Source organism: Gigantopelta aegis, chromosome 10 (genome assembly GCF_016097555.1).
Source record: "Gigantopelta aegis isolate Gae_Host chromosome 10, Gae_host_genome, whole genome shotgun sequence".
Classification (NCBI taxonomy): Eukaryota; Metazoa; Mollusca; class Gastropoda; order Neomphalida; family Peltospiridae; genus Gigantopelta; species Gigantopelta aegis.
This window is the reverse complement of record NC_054708.1, coordinates 25,921,798-25,939,976: the sequence shown is the minus strand read 5'-3', so window position 1 is coordinate 25,939,976 and position 18,179 is coordinate 25,921,798. Positions and strand designations below refer to the sequence as shown.

General features: G+C 36.7%; 1 protein-coding gene across 1 annotated transcript; it reads left to right on the top strand.

Moving 5' to 3' along the window:
• Positions 1 to 6,844: 6,844 nt before the first annotated feature.
• LOC121383557 (tyrosine-protein kinase TXK-like) lies at positions 6,845 to 17,851 on the top strand. Its single transcript, XM_041513644.1, has 5 exons — positions 6,845 to 6,995; positions 7,536 to 8,285; positions 9,681 to 9,859; positions 15,437 to 15,449; positions 17,796 to 17,851. The coding sequence occupies exons 1-5, from the start codon at positions 6,845 to 6,847 to the stop codon at positions 17,849 to 17,851; spliced, it is 1,149 nt and encodes a 382-aa protein (XP_041369578.1).
• Positions 17,852 to 18,179: the final 328 nt, after the last annotated feature.

Sequence of the window (18,179 nt, the reverse complement as noted above, 5' to 3'; positions counted from 1 at the left end):
TTGTTGATGTTACTGTTGTTGTTGTTATTATTATTATTATTATTAGCAGCAGCAACAGCAGTAGTAGTCGAGAGTTACAGTAGTAATAGAGTAGTTACAGTAGTAATAGTAGTAGTTGTAGTAGTAGAGTAGTTGTAGTAGTAGTAGAGTAGTTGTAGTTGTAGTAGTAGTAGTAGTAGTAGTAGTAGTAGTAGTAGTAGTAGTAGTAGTAGTAGTAGTAGTAGTAGTAGTAGTAGTAGTAGTAGTAGTAGTAGTAGTAGAGTAGTTGTAGTAGTAGAGTAGTTGTAGTAGTAGTAGAGTAGTTGTAGTAGTAGAGTAGTTGTAGTAGTAGTAGAGTAGTTGTAGTAGTAGTAGTAGTAGTTGTAGTAGTAGTAGTAGAGTAGTTGTAGTAGTAGAGTAGTTGTAGTAGTAGTAGAGTAGTTGTAGTTGTAGTAGTAGTAGTTGTAGTAGTAGAGTAGTTGTAGTAGTAGTAGAGTAGTTGTAGTTGTAGTAGTAGTAGTAGTAGTAGTAGTAGTAGTAGTAGAGTAGTAGTAGTAGTAGTAGTAGTAGTAGTAGAGTAGTTGTAGTAGTAGAGTAGTTGTAGTAGTAGTAGAGTAGTTGTAGTTGTAGTAGTAGTAGTAGTAGTAGTAGTAGTAGTAGTAGTAGTAGTAGAGTAGTTGTAGTAGTAGAGTAGTTGTAGTAGTAGTAGAGTAGTTGTAGTTGTAGTAGTAGTAGAGTAGTTGTAGTTGTAGTAGTTGTAGTAGTAGTAGAGTAGTAGTAGTAGTAGTAGTAGAGTAATTGTAGTAGTAGTAGTAGTAGTAGTAGTAGTAGAGTAGTAGTTGTAGTAATAGTAGTAGTGATGATAGTTGTAGTAGTAGTAGTAGTTGTAGTAGTAGTAGTAGTAGTAGTTGTTGTTGTTGTAATAGTAGTAGTAGTAGTAGTAGTATAGTAGTAGTAGTAGTAGTAGTAGTAGTAGTAGTAGTAGTAGTAGTAGTAGTAGTAGTAGTAGTAGTAGTAGAAGAGTGGTAGTAGTAGTAGTAGTAGTAGCAGTAGAGTAGTAGTAGTAGTAGTAGTAGTATTAGTATTAGTATTAGTAGTAGTATTAGTAGTAGTAGTAGTAGTAGTAGTAGTAGAGTAGTAATTGTAGTAATAGTAGTGGTGATGATAGTAGTAGTGGTTGTAGTAGTAGTGGTGGTGTGATGGTAGTAGTAGTACTACTGGGTACTGTAACTTTGATATTTCACAACCATTACTATATGGATATTAATCACACAAATACAAAATGCGACTCTCATTGCAATTCTACCCTCCTGTCTTGCTTCACATATTTTGACTTACAATTAATTGAACTGGTTTTTTTTAATGGAAATGATCATACTGATGTACTAATCTTCGTTTGACACCTAATAGCCGACCTCTATGTTTGTGCTGGGGTGTCGTTAATCATTCATTCATTCATTACAGTTTTCAAAATGTTGCTATTTTAAAGGCATATTGTCACAGACCACTGACCTATTTAATAGTCTAACAAAGTATTACCTGAACAAATATAATTTGATTTGTCCCTAAATGTACTTTATTCAACCATCTTCATAACCACAATACTCCATTTATTAATGATATTTTGTAAAAGTAATTGAATTATGGCAATGGTCCATAATTCAAAAACTAAAATTGCCGAGAGGGTTGACATGGGTTTCACTCCATCATGGTTCAGTTAAGGTGATGCACTAGCTAGATTTGGTTTCCAACAACTAATGTAATTTTTAGTTATTATCCATTTTGAGAGAAATAAGGTCTTTAAATCCGTGACAGTATGCCTTTAATGGCTGTGAAATATGAAAAATTACAGTCCCCATACTTTTATAATAATAATTCCGTGTTCAATAGGGTTAGCGTTTGTTTATTGAGTTTCTTTAGGGGGCACCCGATATATTTGCACTAGGTAGTAATACCAGTAAATAATTTAAGCCAGATCTGACTCCAAAATAATTAAATATAGTATTAAAATAATTATTAAAGGGACTGTGCCGAGCTTGTTGCCATTGTAAAGTTGTTACCGACTAAACAGAGACGTTTTACTGGCTGAAACTGCATTTTAAATAAATTTTTCTGCATTACATATCAGTGGCTGTATATTAAAGGGACATTCCTGAGTTTGGTACAATTTTAAAGATGTTATCGAATAACAGAGACTTTTTAACGATTGTAATTACATATCAAATATATTTTTTCTGCATAAAATACTAGTGGTTGTATATTAAATGTGTTTCTGATCATTCTAATATTTGTACTAAGTTAAATTTCATTTTATGTCCCAAAAGTTATTTTTTCGTACGTACGAAATTATTTGGAGACAAAATCCAGTTTGGGCGTCTTACAAATATTGAGATGACCAGAAACACATTCAATATACAGACACTGATATTCTAAATAAGAAAATATATTTAATGTGTAAGTTTAATCGTAGAAATATTTTATTAGTCGGAAACATCTTACAATGCAGGACACTCAGGAATGTCCCTTTAAATATCTTTCTGATCGTTTTAGTTTCATTTTGTTTGTTTATATGTACTAAAATGTAAGTCATATAAATAGCTGGCTTTACATATGAAAGCATGAATATTCTGGTGATTGTGGATAACAGACTGACTATTTTAGTTGCTTACTGATAGCTAATATTTTAGGTGAGTATTGGTAACAGGTCGTGAATATTTAGTTGGTTGTTGAAATGAGATAGCAGCCATTTTTGTTGATTATTAATAACACTCGTGGATATTTTCGTTGGATATTAATAACAGACCGTGGGTATTTTAGTTGATTATAAATAACAACGTGAATATTTAATGCATTATTATAACATATCGTGAATATTTTAGTTGATTATTAATTACAGATCGTGAATATTTAAAACTACTTTTTAATACATATACATGTATATTGATTCATTTAACCTTTATTTATTTATTTATTTTTAAATTAATGAAATTAATTTACTTTACTTTTATGGATTGTATAACATGGCATAAACACTATCCACAATATAACAACATAGGATTTATTTTTTAGAAAATCTAAAATTCTACAATTATTAAATTATGATTTAAATGAGGTTTTTTTAACATGTTCAGCGTATTGCTAAAATAATCATACATACGGTTATAAATATCCATCTTATGAATCATCAAAATTTATGAATACTAAATTTACTTTAAAAAACAAAAGGATATTCATTACTTTCACTGATACTGCTTAATTGTTACTATTCACAAACAACTACACATGACGTTTTGCAAAATATATATATGTTAACAAGATAATACCAATCTTTATGGTATATGGCGAATTAGGGAGATATCCATTGTTTAGTTTTAAAATAAGAATGATTACATGTTGGGGAAATGTTGTTAATTGTAGAACATCTAAATCATCTATGATATTATACACATTAGCATCCCATAATATAACATAAATGCTATATCAAGTCTTTGGCTATTTGTTATAACGTATATTAGACGAGTGCGCTTTATGTAACATATATACCCATGTACACATGATAAAGTTTTGTGGTTAAAACATGCTGTTACAAAAATAGAATAAAGATAAATCTGACCCATCTAAAGGTATTAACTACAGACTGTTCAAGCTTGAATTTAAATTATTAAAATGATTTGGTGAAGTTGTCAACAAACGATGCGAGAATACTATATAAATTTAGAACGGGAAATATCAAACTTCCTGTAGAAACCGGTAGATGGTAATGAGAGAGAAAATAGAATGTGTCACTTATGCAGTACTGATATTGGCGACGAATTCCATTACTTTTGTTTATAATTGTCCATCTTTACCTTCTGAGTGAAATGAGTATATACATAGTAGGATACAAACAGAGCAAGTGCAGTTACTTTTTACAATTTATTTTCTACAACTAAGAAGTCACTTTTGTATAAACTATGTAGATATTTACAAACTGTCATTAAGAGGGTCAGTCTTCCGGGCTAATGGTAATGAAATAAAATATCCAATACTTCTACAGAAAACAGTGTGTAAATTAATTTTGTTTATATTTTGAGTCTTAACAGAATAAATTGTTTCTTGTCTTGTCTTGTCTAATACATGTATTTCCTACTAATACATTTCTACACTGATGGTTAACTTGTTTATTGCAGCTCAAACTGGAAAGCAAGTTGATTTCTCTGTTTGAAGGTTATCAAAGATGGCGGACGGCCTGTCCGAAGACACGCTGTTTAAGACACTTCCCAACGTGCACGGAGAAGAGGACGAAGGACCCAGTGTCCTAGCAAGTGTGCTCTACTGGAAACCACACCCGTTATACACATGTACGTCGATCAAATATTCTACTAAACAGCAAAAAACAAAACCCCCCCCCAAAAAAAACCCTCCCCCCTAAAAATAAAAAAATACCCTTTGAAAAACAAAATGGCGGATAAAAAACAACAACAACAACAAAACTCCCCACAAAAAACAACAAAACAAAGACAACCATGGACCCCCCCCCCCCCATTCAAGAACATGGAGCATTATAGTTATAATTAAATGACATTATATAACTAAATATATAAACAGACAGATGGAAAGAAAACGATAGATAGATAGATAGATAGATAGATAGAATGATAGGCAGATACAGGTAGATTGGTACGTAGATAACCAGGCAGGCAAGCAAGCAGACAGGCAGACATACGGACATATCGATAGATAGATATATAGACAGACAGGATTTCAGGAAGACAGATAAGCAGACAGACAGACAGACAAATATACATATAAACAGGTGATAGATAGACAGATAGATAGATAGATAGACAGATAGATAGATAGGTTGACAGACAGACAGACAAACATACAGAGAAATAGATGATAGAGACATATAGATAGATAGATCAATAGACGGATAGACTGACAGGTAGACAGACAGACATATAGATAGACATACAAACAGATGGATAGATATATAGGTGGATATATTGATCGATATGAGATAGGTAAATAGATAGATAGATAGATAGATAGATGTATATTGCCACCCCAACACAAGGAATCACATACGCACTTGTACTTCATTTTACAGGTGAGTCCTACGAAGACTGTTTCCGCATTGCTACCAGTCCCGAACTGTACCTGAGCAGCCAGAGGGAGCACACCACGAAGTACATCGAATTGGAGGCTCTGCCTCGTCTACTGTCCAAAGGAGACATCCAGTCGACCCTCTCGATCGTCATGTTCCTGCACTGTCCCGACTCGTGCGACTTCATCCGCCACAAGGCCAGGGACCTGGCCGAGCTGCTGCTCCTGAAGGCCGAGGTGAACGCCGACAGCGACTACGTCCTGCGTCTGATAGAGGAGCAGCTAGGAAGCATCCTCATCAACGCCACCGCCAACAGCAAGGCGACGTCATCTCCGTCAGGGTGGAGCACCGCCACTGTGGAGGGTCTCTACCTCACGGTTCTGGCCATGATGATGAAGGGCTGCCACAGCGCCGGGAAGCACTCCGAGTACAAGGCTTACACGAAGAATCTAAAGACAGCAGTAGCCACCGTCAAGGCCATCGGGGCGGTGAAATGTTGCGAGGTAGCAGACGTCATAGAGGCTTGTAAGAGTGGAAATGTGAAATCGGCCATGACTTTAAGGTCAGAAGCCATCTATGCCGTCCTAGCATGGATTTTGCAAGAGGTGTGTATATATATATATTGGAAGCCACCCGGCTAACAAAAGGAACAAGTCAGGAATGGTAGAAAACATCAGTTCATATTTATTTACTGCAGCAGATAAGCAGCCAAAATAACACAACAACATCAACATCATTATCCAGTAGATCCTGTCTGTGTTTCAAGTGAAGCTGAGCTACGAACTTAGCAAAAGTAGTGTAATAGGAATGCAGGCACATTCATAATTTTATTTGATTTTAATGCTTTAAATTGCTTGTAAACAGTGTCAGTCTCCATTCCAAATGTCAGGCCTAAATAGTTAACTATTTGTCATAAAGGTAATCTTCCATTTTCTATTTATTATTATTTTAGATATAATGACTTTAACACCGAAGGGAAAAGTGATAAACAAACGTTCCTTCGCGCTTTTTATACTTTTCACATGACGTCACATGACGTCATCTAACCAATCGTATTACGTAATTTGGCTGGACGATACACCTGATCGGATCTATTTCACAAAGAAAATGCTAAATAACCTACACTGATCCAGAATCTACTAGTACAGAGCATTCACGTGCACTTTACTGCCCCAAAATCAAGTAAGTATTGGCTGCACAATTTATGAAACAAACATCGAGTCAGCCGTTCGGCTTGCTTCGAACATTTATGTTTATTGCTACTTGTTTTCTTAGTTTTCATACAGTAAATACGAAGGGGCAAACTCTGCCCCACACGGAATTAGTGGGGCACAGCAATACTTAATATTATACAACAATTCATTTTACGATATAAGTCTACGTAAAACCATGCCCCGTTATTTTGTGGTGATGCAACCAAAAGCCGTGCTATACAAATAGACTACAGAGTCCTATAAAAATCACCAGCAAATTCGTACAGCATATCAGAGTAATTCTATACACATTATAAACAAATTGCTTTGTCATTTAACATCATTTTACAATGTTTTTTACGCCGGTGAAGTCAATCGTAATCTGAATTCGTCTGCGAATACAGCTATACCTATTTAAGAGCCGACAAGTCACATCAGCTGAAGTGTCAAAAATCATTGCCTGTCTATATATTATATATATATATATATATATATATATATATATATATATACACACACACACACACATACACATACACATGGACTATCTATTTTTTGTATTCATGTATTATTCTTATCAATTATGGACCGTGATACCCGCCATGGACTGATACCCGCCATAGTCAAACGTCGAATGTCGTTTGCATCTTCTGCTTCCAATGTTTCAAAATGGACCACGTTAAGCACATCCTTGATCGTGAACAGTCTGACTGCATTACTGATCTTTTATTTTGGTGAGCTTTCGTATTTATACAATGTAACATTATGTACCTACATTTTCAAGAAAGAAACCCGAAACAAAATGGAAAATTAACATTGTTAAGCAATATCAGATATGTATAATAAATAGTTTATCTGTCTGTCGTTTCGTTCTTCCGTAGATGGATCTCCTCCCACAGGTTTTTGTCCTATCCCAACAGAGCCCTAAGACTGGAATACCAATGGTTGTATTAGGTGCGCGCATTACTGTATACAGGGAAATTGCATATAAAAGACGATTTGCTGTTAATAATTTGGTAGTAGTAGCCTTTACGGTGGCAGCGGGCTTTTTGTTTCACTATGTAGAGGAAGTGCTAAAATAACTATTTGTGTTGCACACCAAATAGCCGTATGTTAAAATGTGCTTAGGTGTCGTTAAACACATAGTTCTCTCTCTATGGCAGGTTCAGCCTTTGTGACTGCTCTCTGACTTTCTGATAATAATAATAATATTGATAATCGTATATTAAATTATGTTGAGTTACAAACAAAACACCATTCCCTTTCTGTTTCAGGAAAGATCCAAAGCAACGACCGAGAGGACGTAGCCGAGGAAGTTAAAGGAATTCTGGAGAGTCTGATTTCTAACGTATTTCTTGAGGACTTCCAGCTGCTACTCTTTCACAAGAGCGCCCTCTTGACGCAGCGAATCGTGGACATATTCGTGAAACAGGACGCGTTTAGTAAAAACATACTGCAAGTGAACCTTGCCATGGCACAACGTCTCCTGACTCACTCACTCCTTCCAAACCTGAACGGAACAGCGAAAGAACCACAACAACAAGATGATCCTGAAGACGCATCTGTCAGTCTGCTGTTTGCGAAAACGGCAGCCATTATTCATTTCCACAAGCTACCGGCCGATGAGCACAAACAAGGCCCAGAACCGGGCAAAAACAAGTGGCCCCACAATCACGAGGCGTCCGTCCTCAGAGAGATCTCCGGACACAGGAACGTCGTGCAGCTGTTGGCGTTCCACAACATCGACGTGTGCAGACTGCCACGGTTCTCTGTCATCGAGGACTACAAGAAAACGTGTCTGCAGGACGTGCTCGTCAGCAGGAGTCTCGACAGAGACTGGCTTCCGGTGTGGAGACTCAAGTCGTTTCTGCTCGATGTCGTGGATGCTGTGCAGTACATCCACCAGAAGAACATTATCCACCGAGACCTGACCGCCAAAAGTGTGTTCATCGCCGACAACACGACGGCTAAACTAGCAGGATTCCACCTTGCTAGGTTTCAACAAGGACACGGTGGGGTCGTGGGTAAGTGCATTGGAAAATACAGTGATACGTGTTCTATTAGTTACCTCAATATTTACCTGTCTTAAAACCTTAAAATCAATAGCTTGATCAGGGAGAGTCCACCTCGCTTGCTTTCAACAAGGACACGATGAGGTTGTGGGTAAGTGCTTTAAAAAAATAAGGTCAAACGTTCTCCATAGCTATCATTTAGCTCTATACAAATCGGCTACCTGGATTAAAATCATACAGTCAGCAGCTTTAATAGCTAGATTCCATCTCGCTAGTTTCCAAGAAGGGCATGCTGAGGTTGTGGGCATGTGCTTTACACAATACAGTAGGATGTTTTCAGTTACCTCAATATTAAGCAGCTACCTGGCTTAAAACGTTACAATTAATTTTATTAGCTAGATTCCATCTCGCTAAATTCCAACGAAAACATGCTGAGGTTGTGGGTAAGTGCTTCGAAAAATACCATGGAACGTGTTCTATCAGTTACGTCTATATTAAGCAGCTACCTGGCTCAAAACTTTAAAATGAACAGCTTCACCGGGGAGATTCCACCTCGCTAGATTTCAACAATGACACACAGGTTGTGGGTAAGTGCTTTGAAAAATACTATGGAGCGTGTTCTATTAGTTACCAGGGGCGAGACGTAGCCCAGTGGTAAAGCGCTCGCTTGATGCGCGGTCGGTTTGGGGTCGATCTCCGTCAGTGGGCCCATTGGGCTATTTCTCGCTCCAGCCACTGCACCACGACTGATACACCAAAGACCGTGGTATATGCTATCCTGTCTATGGGATGGTGCATATAAAATATCCCTTGCTGCTAATCGAAAAGAGTAGCCCATTAAGTGGCAACGGCGGGTTTCCTCCCTCAATATCTGTGTGGTCCTTAACCATATGTCCGACGCCATATAACCGTAAATAAAATGTGTTGAGTGTGTTGTTAAATATACCATTTCCTTTCCTTCCTTCTATTAGTTACCTGTGTATAAAGCAGCTACCTGTTTTAAAACTTTACAATCAAAAGATTGATTAGGGAGATTCTGTCTTGCTAGGTTTTCACAGCTGAGGTTGTTGATAAGTGCTGTCTTGTCTGTGGAAAAAATGCATATAAAATATCCCTCGCGGCTAATGGAAACAATTAGTGGGTTTTCTCTAAAGACTACGTGTCAGAATTACCAAGGAGATAATGTGTCAGAATTATTAAATACTTGACATCCAATAGCCGATACAATTGCCGATGGTTAGTAAATGAATGTGCTCTAGTCGTGTCTATAAACATATTTTAACTTTTTAAATATACATGAAATCAATATTTTTTGCAAAATACAAAGCTTAATATTGTATATATTGTCACTAACCGAATTTTGTTTCAGTTTTGATTCAAACACGTTCAATAATACATAATCTTTAGAACAAGACTGTAGAGGAATTCCAACAAGATGGTCGGCCCCAGAATCCCTGACGAAACGATGTTTCTCCAAGCAATCAGATATCTGGATGTTTGGTCACATGATGTATGAGGTCCTCACTCATGGATGCCTTCCGTATTCCGACCACCAAGACAAAGATGACGCCGCAGTGGTAAAGCTGGTGTGTACCATATTGTATTACTCACGGCATAACACATACTTTAACGTAACACTGGATAAACCTAGCATAAATATATATCTAACAAGATTCCTTTCATAGTCCACGAGACTCTGACCTGCTTATAAAAAGTTTAGAGTCTAGACTCAAGACTCTAATAAAGACTGAGACACTAATATCATGACAACGCCATACACCTTGTATGCATGTGACGTCATTAGAGATTGAGTCTGGACTCTAAACGTTTTATAAGCACAAGCCCTGGCCTGGTGATTATCAAACGTTTAGAGTCAGGACTCAAGACTCTAATAGAGGCTGAGACAGTAATGTCATGACAACGCCAAAACTGTATGTCTGTGACATCATTAGAGATTGATTCTGGACTCTACATGTTTTATAAGGACAGGCCCTGGTCCTCATATGCCATTTTGGGTATACACTTTGAAACTTTAGGATGATACTGTTAAGCCATCAGTGTATTCAAAACCCAATTTTGTGTAAATCAGTATTAAATGAATGAATGAATGAATGTTTAACGACACCCCAGCACGAAAAATACATCGACTTTTGGGTGTGAAACTATGGTAATAAAACAAATAAAGTGATGATCAACATCAATATGAAAATTCAAGATTTAAATAAAAACACAGTGTAAAGAACTGTGCAAAAATACAAATATCACAGATAGATACTGACTTTTACTCAAAGTTTCAATTGTATCTCGAAGAAAACAAGGGGATTTGTGCTGTATTGGCCATTCTTAGAGAGGAGGTTACAGCAGGGGAAATATTGTAATGCGGTAACACAAAATCAGAGAGGATATTTCGTTTTGTTTTATTGGTTAAATATTGGGGCGGGACGAAATCCAGCTCTCCAGGTTATTTCTCATTCAATCCAGTGCACCACAAGTGGTATACCAACGGCCGTGGTATGTGCTATCCTGTCTTTGGGATGGTGCATATAAAATATTCCTTGCTACTAATGGAAAAGTGTGGCGGGTTTTCTCTCTAAGACTGTGCCAAAATTACCAGATGTTTGACATCCATAGCCAATGAACCGACCTCGGTAGCGTAGTGGTTAGGCCATCGGTCTACAGGCTGGTAGGTACTGGGTTCGGATCCCAGTCGAGGCATGGGATTTTTAATCCAGATACTGACTCCAACCCTTGAGTGAGTGCTCCGCAAGGCTCAGTGGTAAACCACTTGCACCGACCAGTGATCCATAACTGGTTCAACAAAGGCAATGGTTTGTGCTGTCCTACCTGTGGGAAGCGCAAATAAAAGATCCCTTGCTGCTAAGCACAAAGAGTAGCCCATGTATTGGCGACAGCGGGTTTCCTCTCAAAATCTGTGTGGTCCTTAACCATATGTCTGACGCCATATAACCGTAAATAAAATGTGTTGAGTGCGTCGTTAAATAAAACATTTCTTTCTTTCTTTCTTTCTTTCTTTCTTACACTGTAATGCAACACTCGGTTTAACTAGCACAAATAATGTGACGAGATAGTGCTAATTGTTTTAACTAGCACAAATGTTGTAATGCAGCAGTAAAACTAACACAAATTATCTATTATACTAATACTTAGTTCAACTAGCATACTGTACTAAAGAATTAAACCAGCTGAAATAGTATAGTGTAATACTTGGCTTAACTAGCATAAATAATATAACATTATACTTAGTTCATCTAGCAGAAGTACTTTAACGCTTAAATCAGCTAGTACAAATGCTGTAACGTAACACCTAGTTAGACTAACACAAATATTGTAATGTGATATTTAGGTCAGTTTCCACATATTTTGTAATGTATTACTTAGTTCACGTAGGGTACATTATAACGTACTATTTAGTTCAGCTATCACATATACACTAATTTAACAGTTGTGTCATCTAGCACAAATATTGTAACATAATACAAAGTTAAGCTATCACAAATATTGTAACGTAATACAAAGTTCAGCTGGCACAAATATTGTAACGTAATACAAAGTTCAGCTGGCACAAATATTGTAACATAATACAAAGTTAAGGTAGCACAAATATTGTAACGTAATACAAAGTTAAGCTAGCACAAATATTGTAACGTAATACAAAGTTAAGCTAGCACAAATATTGTAACATAATACAAAGTTAAGCTAACACAAATATTGTAACTTAATTTAAATCTAGAAAATAGCGTCTACAAAGTTCAGCTAACACAAATATAATAACGTAATACAAAGTTCAGCTAACACAAATATTGTAACGTAATACAAAGTTAAGCTGGAACAAATATTGTAACATAATACAAAGTTCAGCTAACACAAATCTTGTAACATAATACAAAGTTCAGCTAACACAAATATTGTAACGTAATGTCAGCTGCACAAATTTGTCATTCAATACAAAGTTCAGCTAACACAAATATTGTAACATAATACAAAGTTCAGCTAACACAAATATTGTAACGTAATACAAAGTTCAGCTGGCACAAATATTGTAACGTAATACAAAGTTCAGCTAACACAAATCTTGTAACATAATACAAAGTTCAGCTGGCACAAATATTGTAATGTAATACAAAGTTCAGCTAACACAAATATTGTAATGTAAAGGAAAGTTCAGGTAACACAAATATTGTAACGTAATACAAAGTTCAGATACGCACACAAATACAGTTACGTACGTTAATACAAAGTTAGCTTACACAAATATTGTAACGCCTCTTTGTTCACGAACACAAATATTGTAACGTAATACAAAGTTCAGCTGATTCAAATATTGTAACATACCACAAAGTTCAGCCCGCACAAATATTGTAATTAAAACCATTCTCAAACAGGACGTCCGCAGAAAAAAGAGGCAAGTATAATATTATAACATAATAACAAAGATATTAGCAACAACAGGTAACGTAATACTAAGTTAATGGCCGACACAAATATTGTAATGTATACTGGTTAAACTAGCACAAATCTTTAACGTAATACGTCAAAGAAAAGCTGCAAATACTTTAACGTAATATTTTTACACTTATAACGTAATAATTCAACTACACAAATCTTTTCCATAATTCAACTCACAAATATATATATATTAAGTTTTATACTTGACCAGTTTCTTTGTCAAATATTGTAATGTAATTCGAATTCAGCAAAAACAAACCCTTAAGGTCTCACTGCACACAGATACAGTAACGTAATCACGGTTCGTGCTATATTTCCTGAAACGAAGACTCCTATTTGTCACATATTCACTTTTATGAAATGGTGAAGAATTAAAACAATATATATGTTTAATGGTAAGCCTTCTAGCTGTATTTTTGCCCATGTTATTTTGTAATATTGTGCATCGACCTTTTGGGACATGGGTATATAGCGCAAGTGACAGCTGGAGTGAATCGGTTAATGTAATACACCTGTTCGGACCGGTACTACAGCCATGACGTAATGCGGTCATATAGCTGGTTAAAAAATCTGAGATGGAAATCCTACTCAAATTTTGGAGTGAAAATAAATGCTTATATGATGTATGTTCGCATTGGTGTATGTTCTTAATGCCCGTTCTATTGAAAATTTTCATTAATGAAGCTCAAGAATATTGTAACATCTTATTCAATGACGAAAATGACCCTCTGTGTATTTGACCTTAGAGTGTAACATGAATGTGTAGGCATAAAACAGTGTGTCAGTTAGTTAATGCGCAAAGAATTACTCTAAAGATTCCTTAGTAAAATACTTTAGGCATTCAGTAACGTCTTCTTGTTATTTTTTAACACCAGTAAATGGAATTATTTGGTTGTAATTTTTAATAGGCAATATAACTGAAGGTATAAACTTTATGTTTCAAAGCAAAAATTAATAAATATTTTTTTGGGCGGGAACCACCATTATTGCAACTTTGACATAGTACCTTTCAGACTGGTAGGTACTACAGGTACTGGGTTGGCATCTCGGTATCGGACCCCAATGGGAGCGAGTTCTAACAACTGGGTGGGGAGGTGTAAGGCCACTACACCGACTTCTCCCTCTCCGACAGATTTGTCTCTAGAACATTTTGGAATGGTGGGAGAGATAGGATATAGCTTTAGTCGAGAGAGCGCTCGTCGGAGGAGCTTTAGTCGCAGGATCGAACCTTCTCGGTGGACCTGTTCTCTGGTGTTTTCCCGTTCCAGTCATTGCCTCAAGTCTAGTATATCAAAGGCCGTGGTATGAGCTGTCCGGTCTGTGGGAAATGCATATAAAATATCCTTTCCTTCTAATGGAATAATGTAGCAGGTTTCCTCTCAAGAGTACGAGCCAAAATTACCGGATGTTTGACATCAAATAGCCGACGACTGGCATATCAAAGGCCGAGGTATGTACTACCCTGTCTGTGGATGGTGCATATAAAAGATGTCTTGCTGCTAATCGAAAAAAGAGTAGCCAACGAAGTGGCGACAGCGGGTTTCCTCTCTCAATATCTGTGTGGTCCTTAACCAAATGTCCAACGCCATATAACAGTAAATAAAATGTGTTCAATGTGTCGTTAAATAAAACATTTCCTTCCTTTCTTTTGTAAATAAAATGTGTTGAGTGTGTCGTTAAATAAAACATTTCCTTCCTTCAAATAACCGATGTGCTCTAGTTGTGTTGTTTAACAACACAAAAAACAACAACCCAAAACAAACAAAAACACTTTAAAATCTAAAAAATTATCATGATACCAGTAGCTGCTAAAAAAAGGTAGAATGCTGTTCCGTGGTAGATCGCTCCCTGTGATATGATGGATCTTGATCTCACATCAAAAGAACCATTATATGTTTGACACCAAATAGCTGTACTTCAACAATGTGCCAAGGTGTTGTTAAACAAATATTTATGTTTACTTATATATTTGTTTGTTTGTTTATTTATTTGTTTGTTTATTTGTTTGTTGATTAAACAATACGTTGAAGTGTCAATAAACAATTGTTTTTCCTCCTATACAGCCCTAAGTGAAAGCAGTAGACGCAGCGTCATCCAACCACAGTTTCCAAATTTGAAAGCAGAGCGAACACCAGCAAATAAACTCTGTCGGGTAAATAGTTTTCTCTTTATTTATTTATACTTACATTATTTTAATATGTACATGTATATATAGATTATTGCATTGTAACATGTACTATACGTAACTTATGAAACGAGTTTGGGAATTGTTTTATTCCCCGGGCGAAATAGAGGGATATAAAACAATTCGCAAACGACTTTCACAAATTTAATTATTATGGCACTCGTGCGACTGTTATAATTTATTTATTATCCTCAAACTGTGACTTATAACAAACGTCAAATATGATTATAATCGCTTCACAATCGATGTTAATAACATTCAGAGATGTCAATTGCAATGACGTTGAATAATGTCAATTTCACAGCTGCGACTGCCGCAAACTTGCAGCTGCTATAGCGACTCGTGATGTCAGAAGTGTGCCATAACAGTTTTCAAGGTATTGTTATGACTAATGCCAAAGAGATAGCGTGGGAAAATACAATATTTATGTAACCGTTTATTGTAAACCATATTGGTAATATATATATAACGTTGAGTACTAGTATACTAAGCAACAGTTTCATTGTTCCAGGGAATTCCAGTTGGTAAGTATTACTTTTTTTTATAACCCCCGTCACCCCCAGGACATGTTTATGTATTCCCAGTGTGTACCCTAATACATGTATTTTTAAAAGAAGCTTGGTCCTCTAAAGGCGAAGCCACACGGTATTAGTGTCTCGTACTAGAATAGCTAATTGCATTGTAGCCGTTAAAAGGTTTATTTTGTTTAATGACACCACTAGAGCACATTGATTTATTAATCATCGGCTATTGGATGTCAAATATTTGGTCATTATGACATATAATCTTAGAGAAGAAACACGCTACATTTTTTCCATTAGTAGCAAGGGATCTTTAATATGCACCATCCCATAGACAGGATAGTACATACCACGGCCTTGATATACCAGTCGTGGGGCACTGGCTGGAACGTTAAATAGCCCAATGAGCCCACCAACGGGAGTAGATCCTTGACTGACCGCGCATCAGGCGAGCATTCTACCACTGGGCTACATTCCACCTTTGCATAGCAATTGATGAAATCGTAATGTTGGTTTGTTACAATCGGCTATTCACGCGGCTATTCTCGTACCAGGTAGTCGTATCGTATGACGTTGCCTTACGAGCCGTTTTCCACATACGCTGTTTTATCCTGCAATCACTATTATGTATTGTCAATTTATGATGACAAAGGGTGCGCTCCTTTCACCTCTCCTGGACATGTTCCAACTGTTCTGTCCTGGACAGCGAAAGGAACAATTTTGGAACAGAAAGTTACTTCAACAACATGGCTGCCTCTATTGTTGTGGTCAAGCATTCGATCGTTTCAATTATTAAACATAAAATAAACGCTTTAACTTACACACTACAGTAAATCAGAATAACGATGTCGCCTCTTTGACTGGTGGTTATGTTGTTTAACTAGTCCTTGTAATTTTTATACCTGCATTTGGCTAGCTAATTAGTAATTTCTGCTTCCCTGAAAAACAAAACTTGAATTGTCCGCTATCTTATCTTCCTGCTGCACCAAGTCATTGACTGGCAGAGGTGGAGTAAGTCCTGGACAGTGTTCCCGTTCACTCCATTGCTGTGCGGAGTACTCTGGCTCTCCGGGAGAGTGAAAGGAGCGCACCCTATATGTTTTAAAAAAATATGTTTGGTCATTGCGCTGTTCCACTCTCAAATTTAGTTTCCTTGCCAACGAAACGTCGATCAGCTTGTGTGACCAACTCCACTACTGTCGAACATTTTGGAACGAAGTGTTTGCAAATACTGGGGATTGCCATAAAATAATTTAAAGAAAGAAATGTTTTATTTAACGACGCACTCAACACATTTTATTTACGGTTATATGGCGTCAGACATATGGTTAAGGACCACACATATTTTGAGAGGAAACCCGCTGTCGCCACTACATGGGCTACTTTTTTCGATTAGCAGCAAGGGATCTTTTATTTGCGCTTCCCACAGGCGGGATAGCACAAACCATGGCCTTTGTTGAACCAGTTATGGATCACTGGTCGGTGTAAGTGGTTTACACCCACCCATTGCGCCTTGCACTCACTCGGAGTCGGTATCACTTGGAGTCGGTATCTGGATTAAAAATCCCATGCCTCGACTGGGATCCGAACCCAGTACCTACCAGCCTGTAGACCGATGGCCTAACCACGACGCCACCGAGGCCGGTTTAAAATAATTTAAACACACATAAAATTAACGAATCAGTGTCTTTGGTGCCTCTACTTGTTATTTTTTTGAAAACAAAGGTAAAATGAGCAAATATTCGGAAAATACTTACCTCGAAACTGTCACTTTTTCCTCTGATTTTCTAGCCCAACACCACTTCCTGTAACATAGGTTGAACGGTTTTGGTGGCACTATGAACCACCAGCTTTAATTGGATTCGCACCTCAGTACCGGCTCCCGTCCATAATCCATTTTGAGTCCACAGATGAGTAGGGCGCACCAATTTCTCTCTCATTTTTCTTCTTTTTATTTCTTTTACCATTTTTGTATCTTTTTTTGTTGTTGTATATTTTTTATTCAATTACGATTCAAGTACACTGCGTAAATATGTAAGTTATCTGGACCATCTGGCCAGACAAAGGGTTAATGGTTAGCCGTTGGAGGTTAGCGAGAGAGAAGTCAGTTGGAGTCGTCAAAATTCATTTTAGGACAGGTTGGGATGCAAGTTCAAGTTTGAGTTCTTTATTCGATTTCAGTTTTACAACGCATCAGCTCATACAACATATAAAACGACACAACATATACATGTAAAAACAATGGTGGGTGTGGTTTATATATATATATATATATATATATAAAATCATGTGCAAATGCAAATAATATAATTTATATTTTCAACATTAACTACATGACTGTTTTTGCAGGTCTCGTTCCACAAAGCGATCTTAGTGTTAAGATCGTTTTTGGAAAGGGGCCCTGATCTCTAATTGTATTCATCTGAGCGCGTTCCTTGTTGTTATCTGTACTGGAAAGCAAACCTATTAACTACTAACCATTAATAAGTGGTATTAGTGATGTTCCAATGATCGATTATGATCGAACGTTGATCGGTTGGACTATATCGATGTGATGATCGATTATAAAACTCAATAATCGATTGTTGAGGAAAATGTTAACTGTAATTATACCACCAACTTAAATATAATGATGGAATTGAAGCAAATATGTTGGATTTGGGGTTGCTTTTCAGTGGTACATAAAGAAAAAACAGATATTAAATAGTTATTAAATGTAAAATTACCAGTTTG

Excerpts from the sequence above, each read along its gene's own strand:
- LOC121383557 (XM_041513644.1), top strand. The coding sequence starts at position 6,845 with ATGGACCGTGATACCCGCCATGGACTGATACCCGCCATAGTCAAACGT. Across the intron at positions 6,996-7,535 it reads ATTACTGATCTTTTATTTTG|GAAAGATCCAAAGCAACGAC; the intron begins GTGAGCTTTCGT and ends TTTCTGTTTCAG. Across the intron at positions 8,286-9,680 it reads AGGACACGGTGGGGTCGTGG|AACAAGACTGTAGAGGAATT; the intron begins GTAAGTGCATTG and ends CATAATCTTTAG.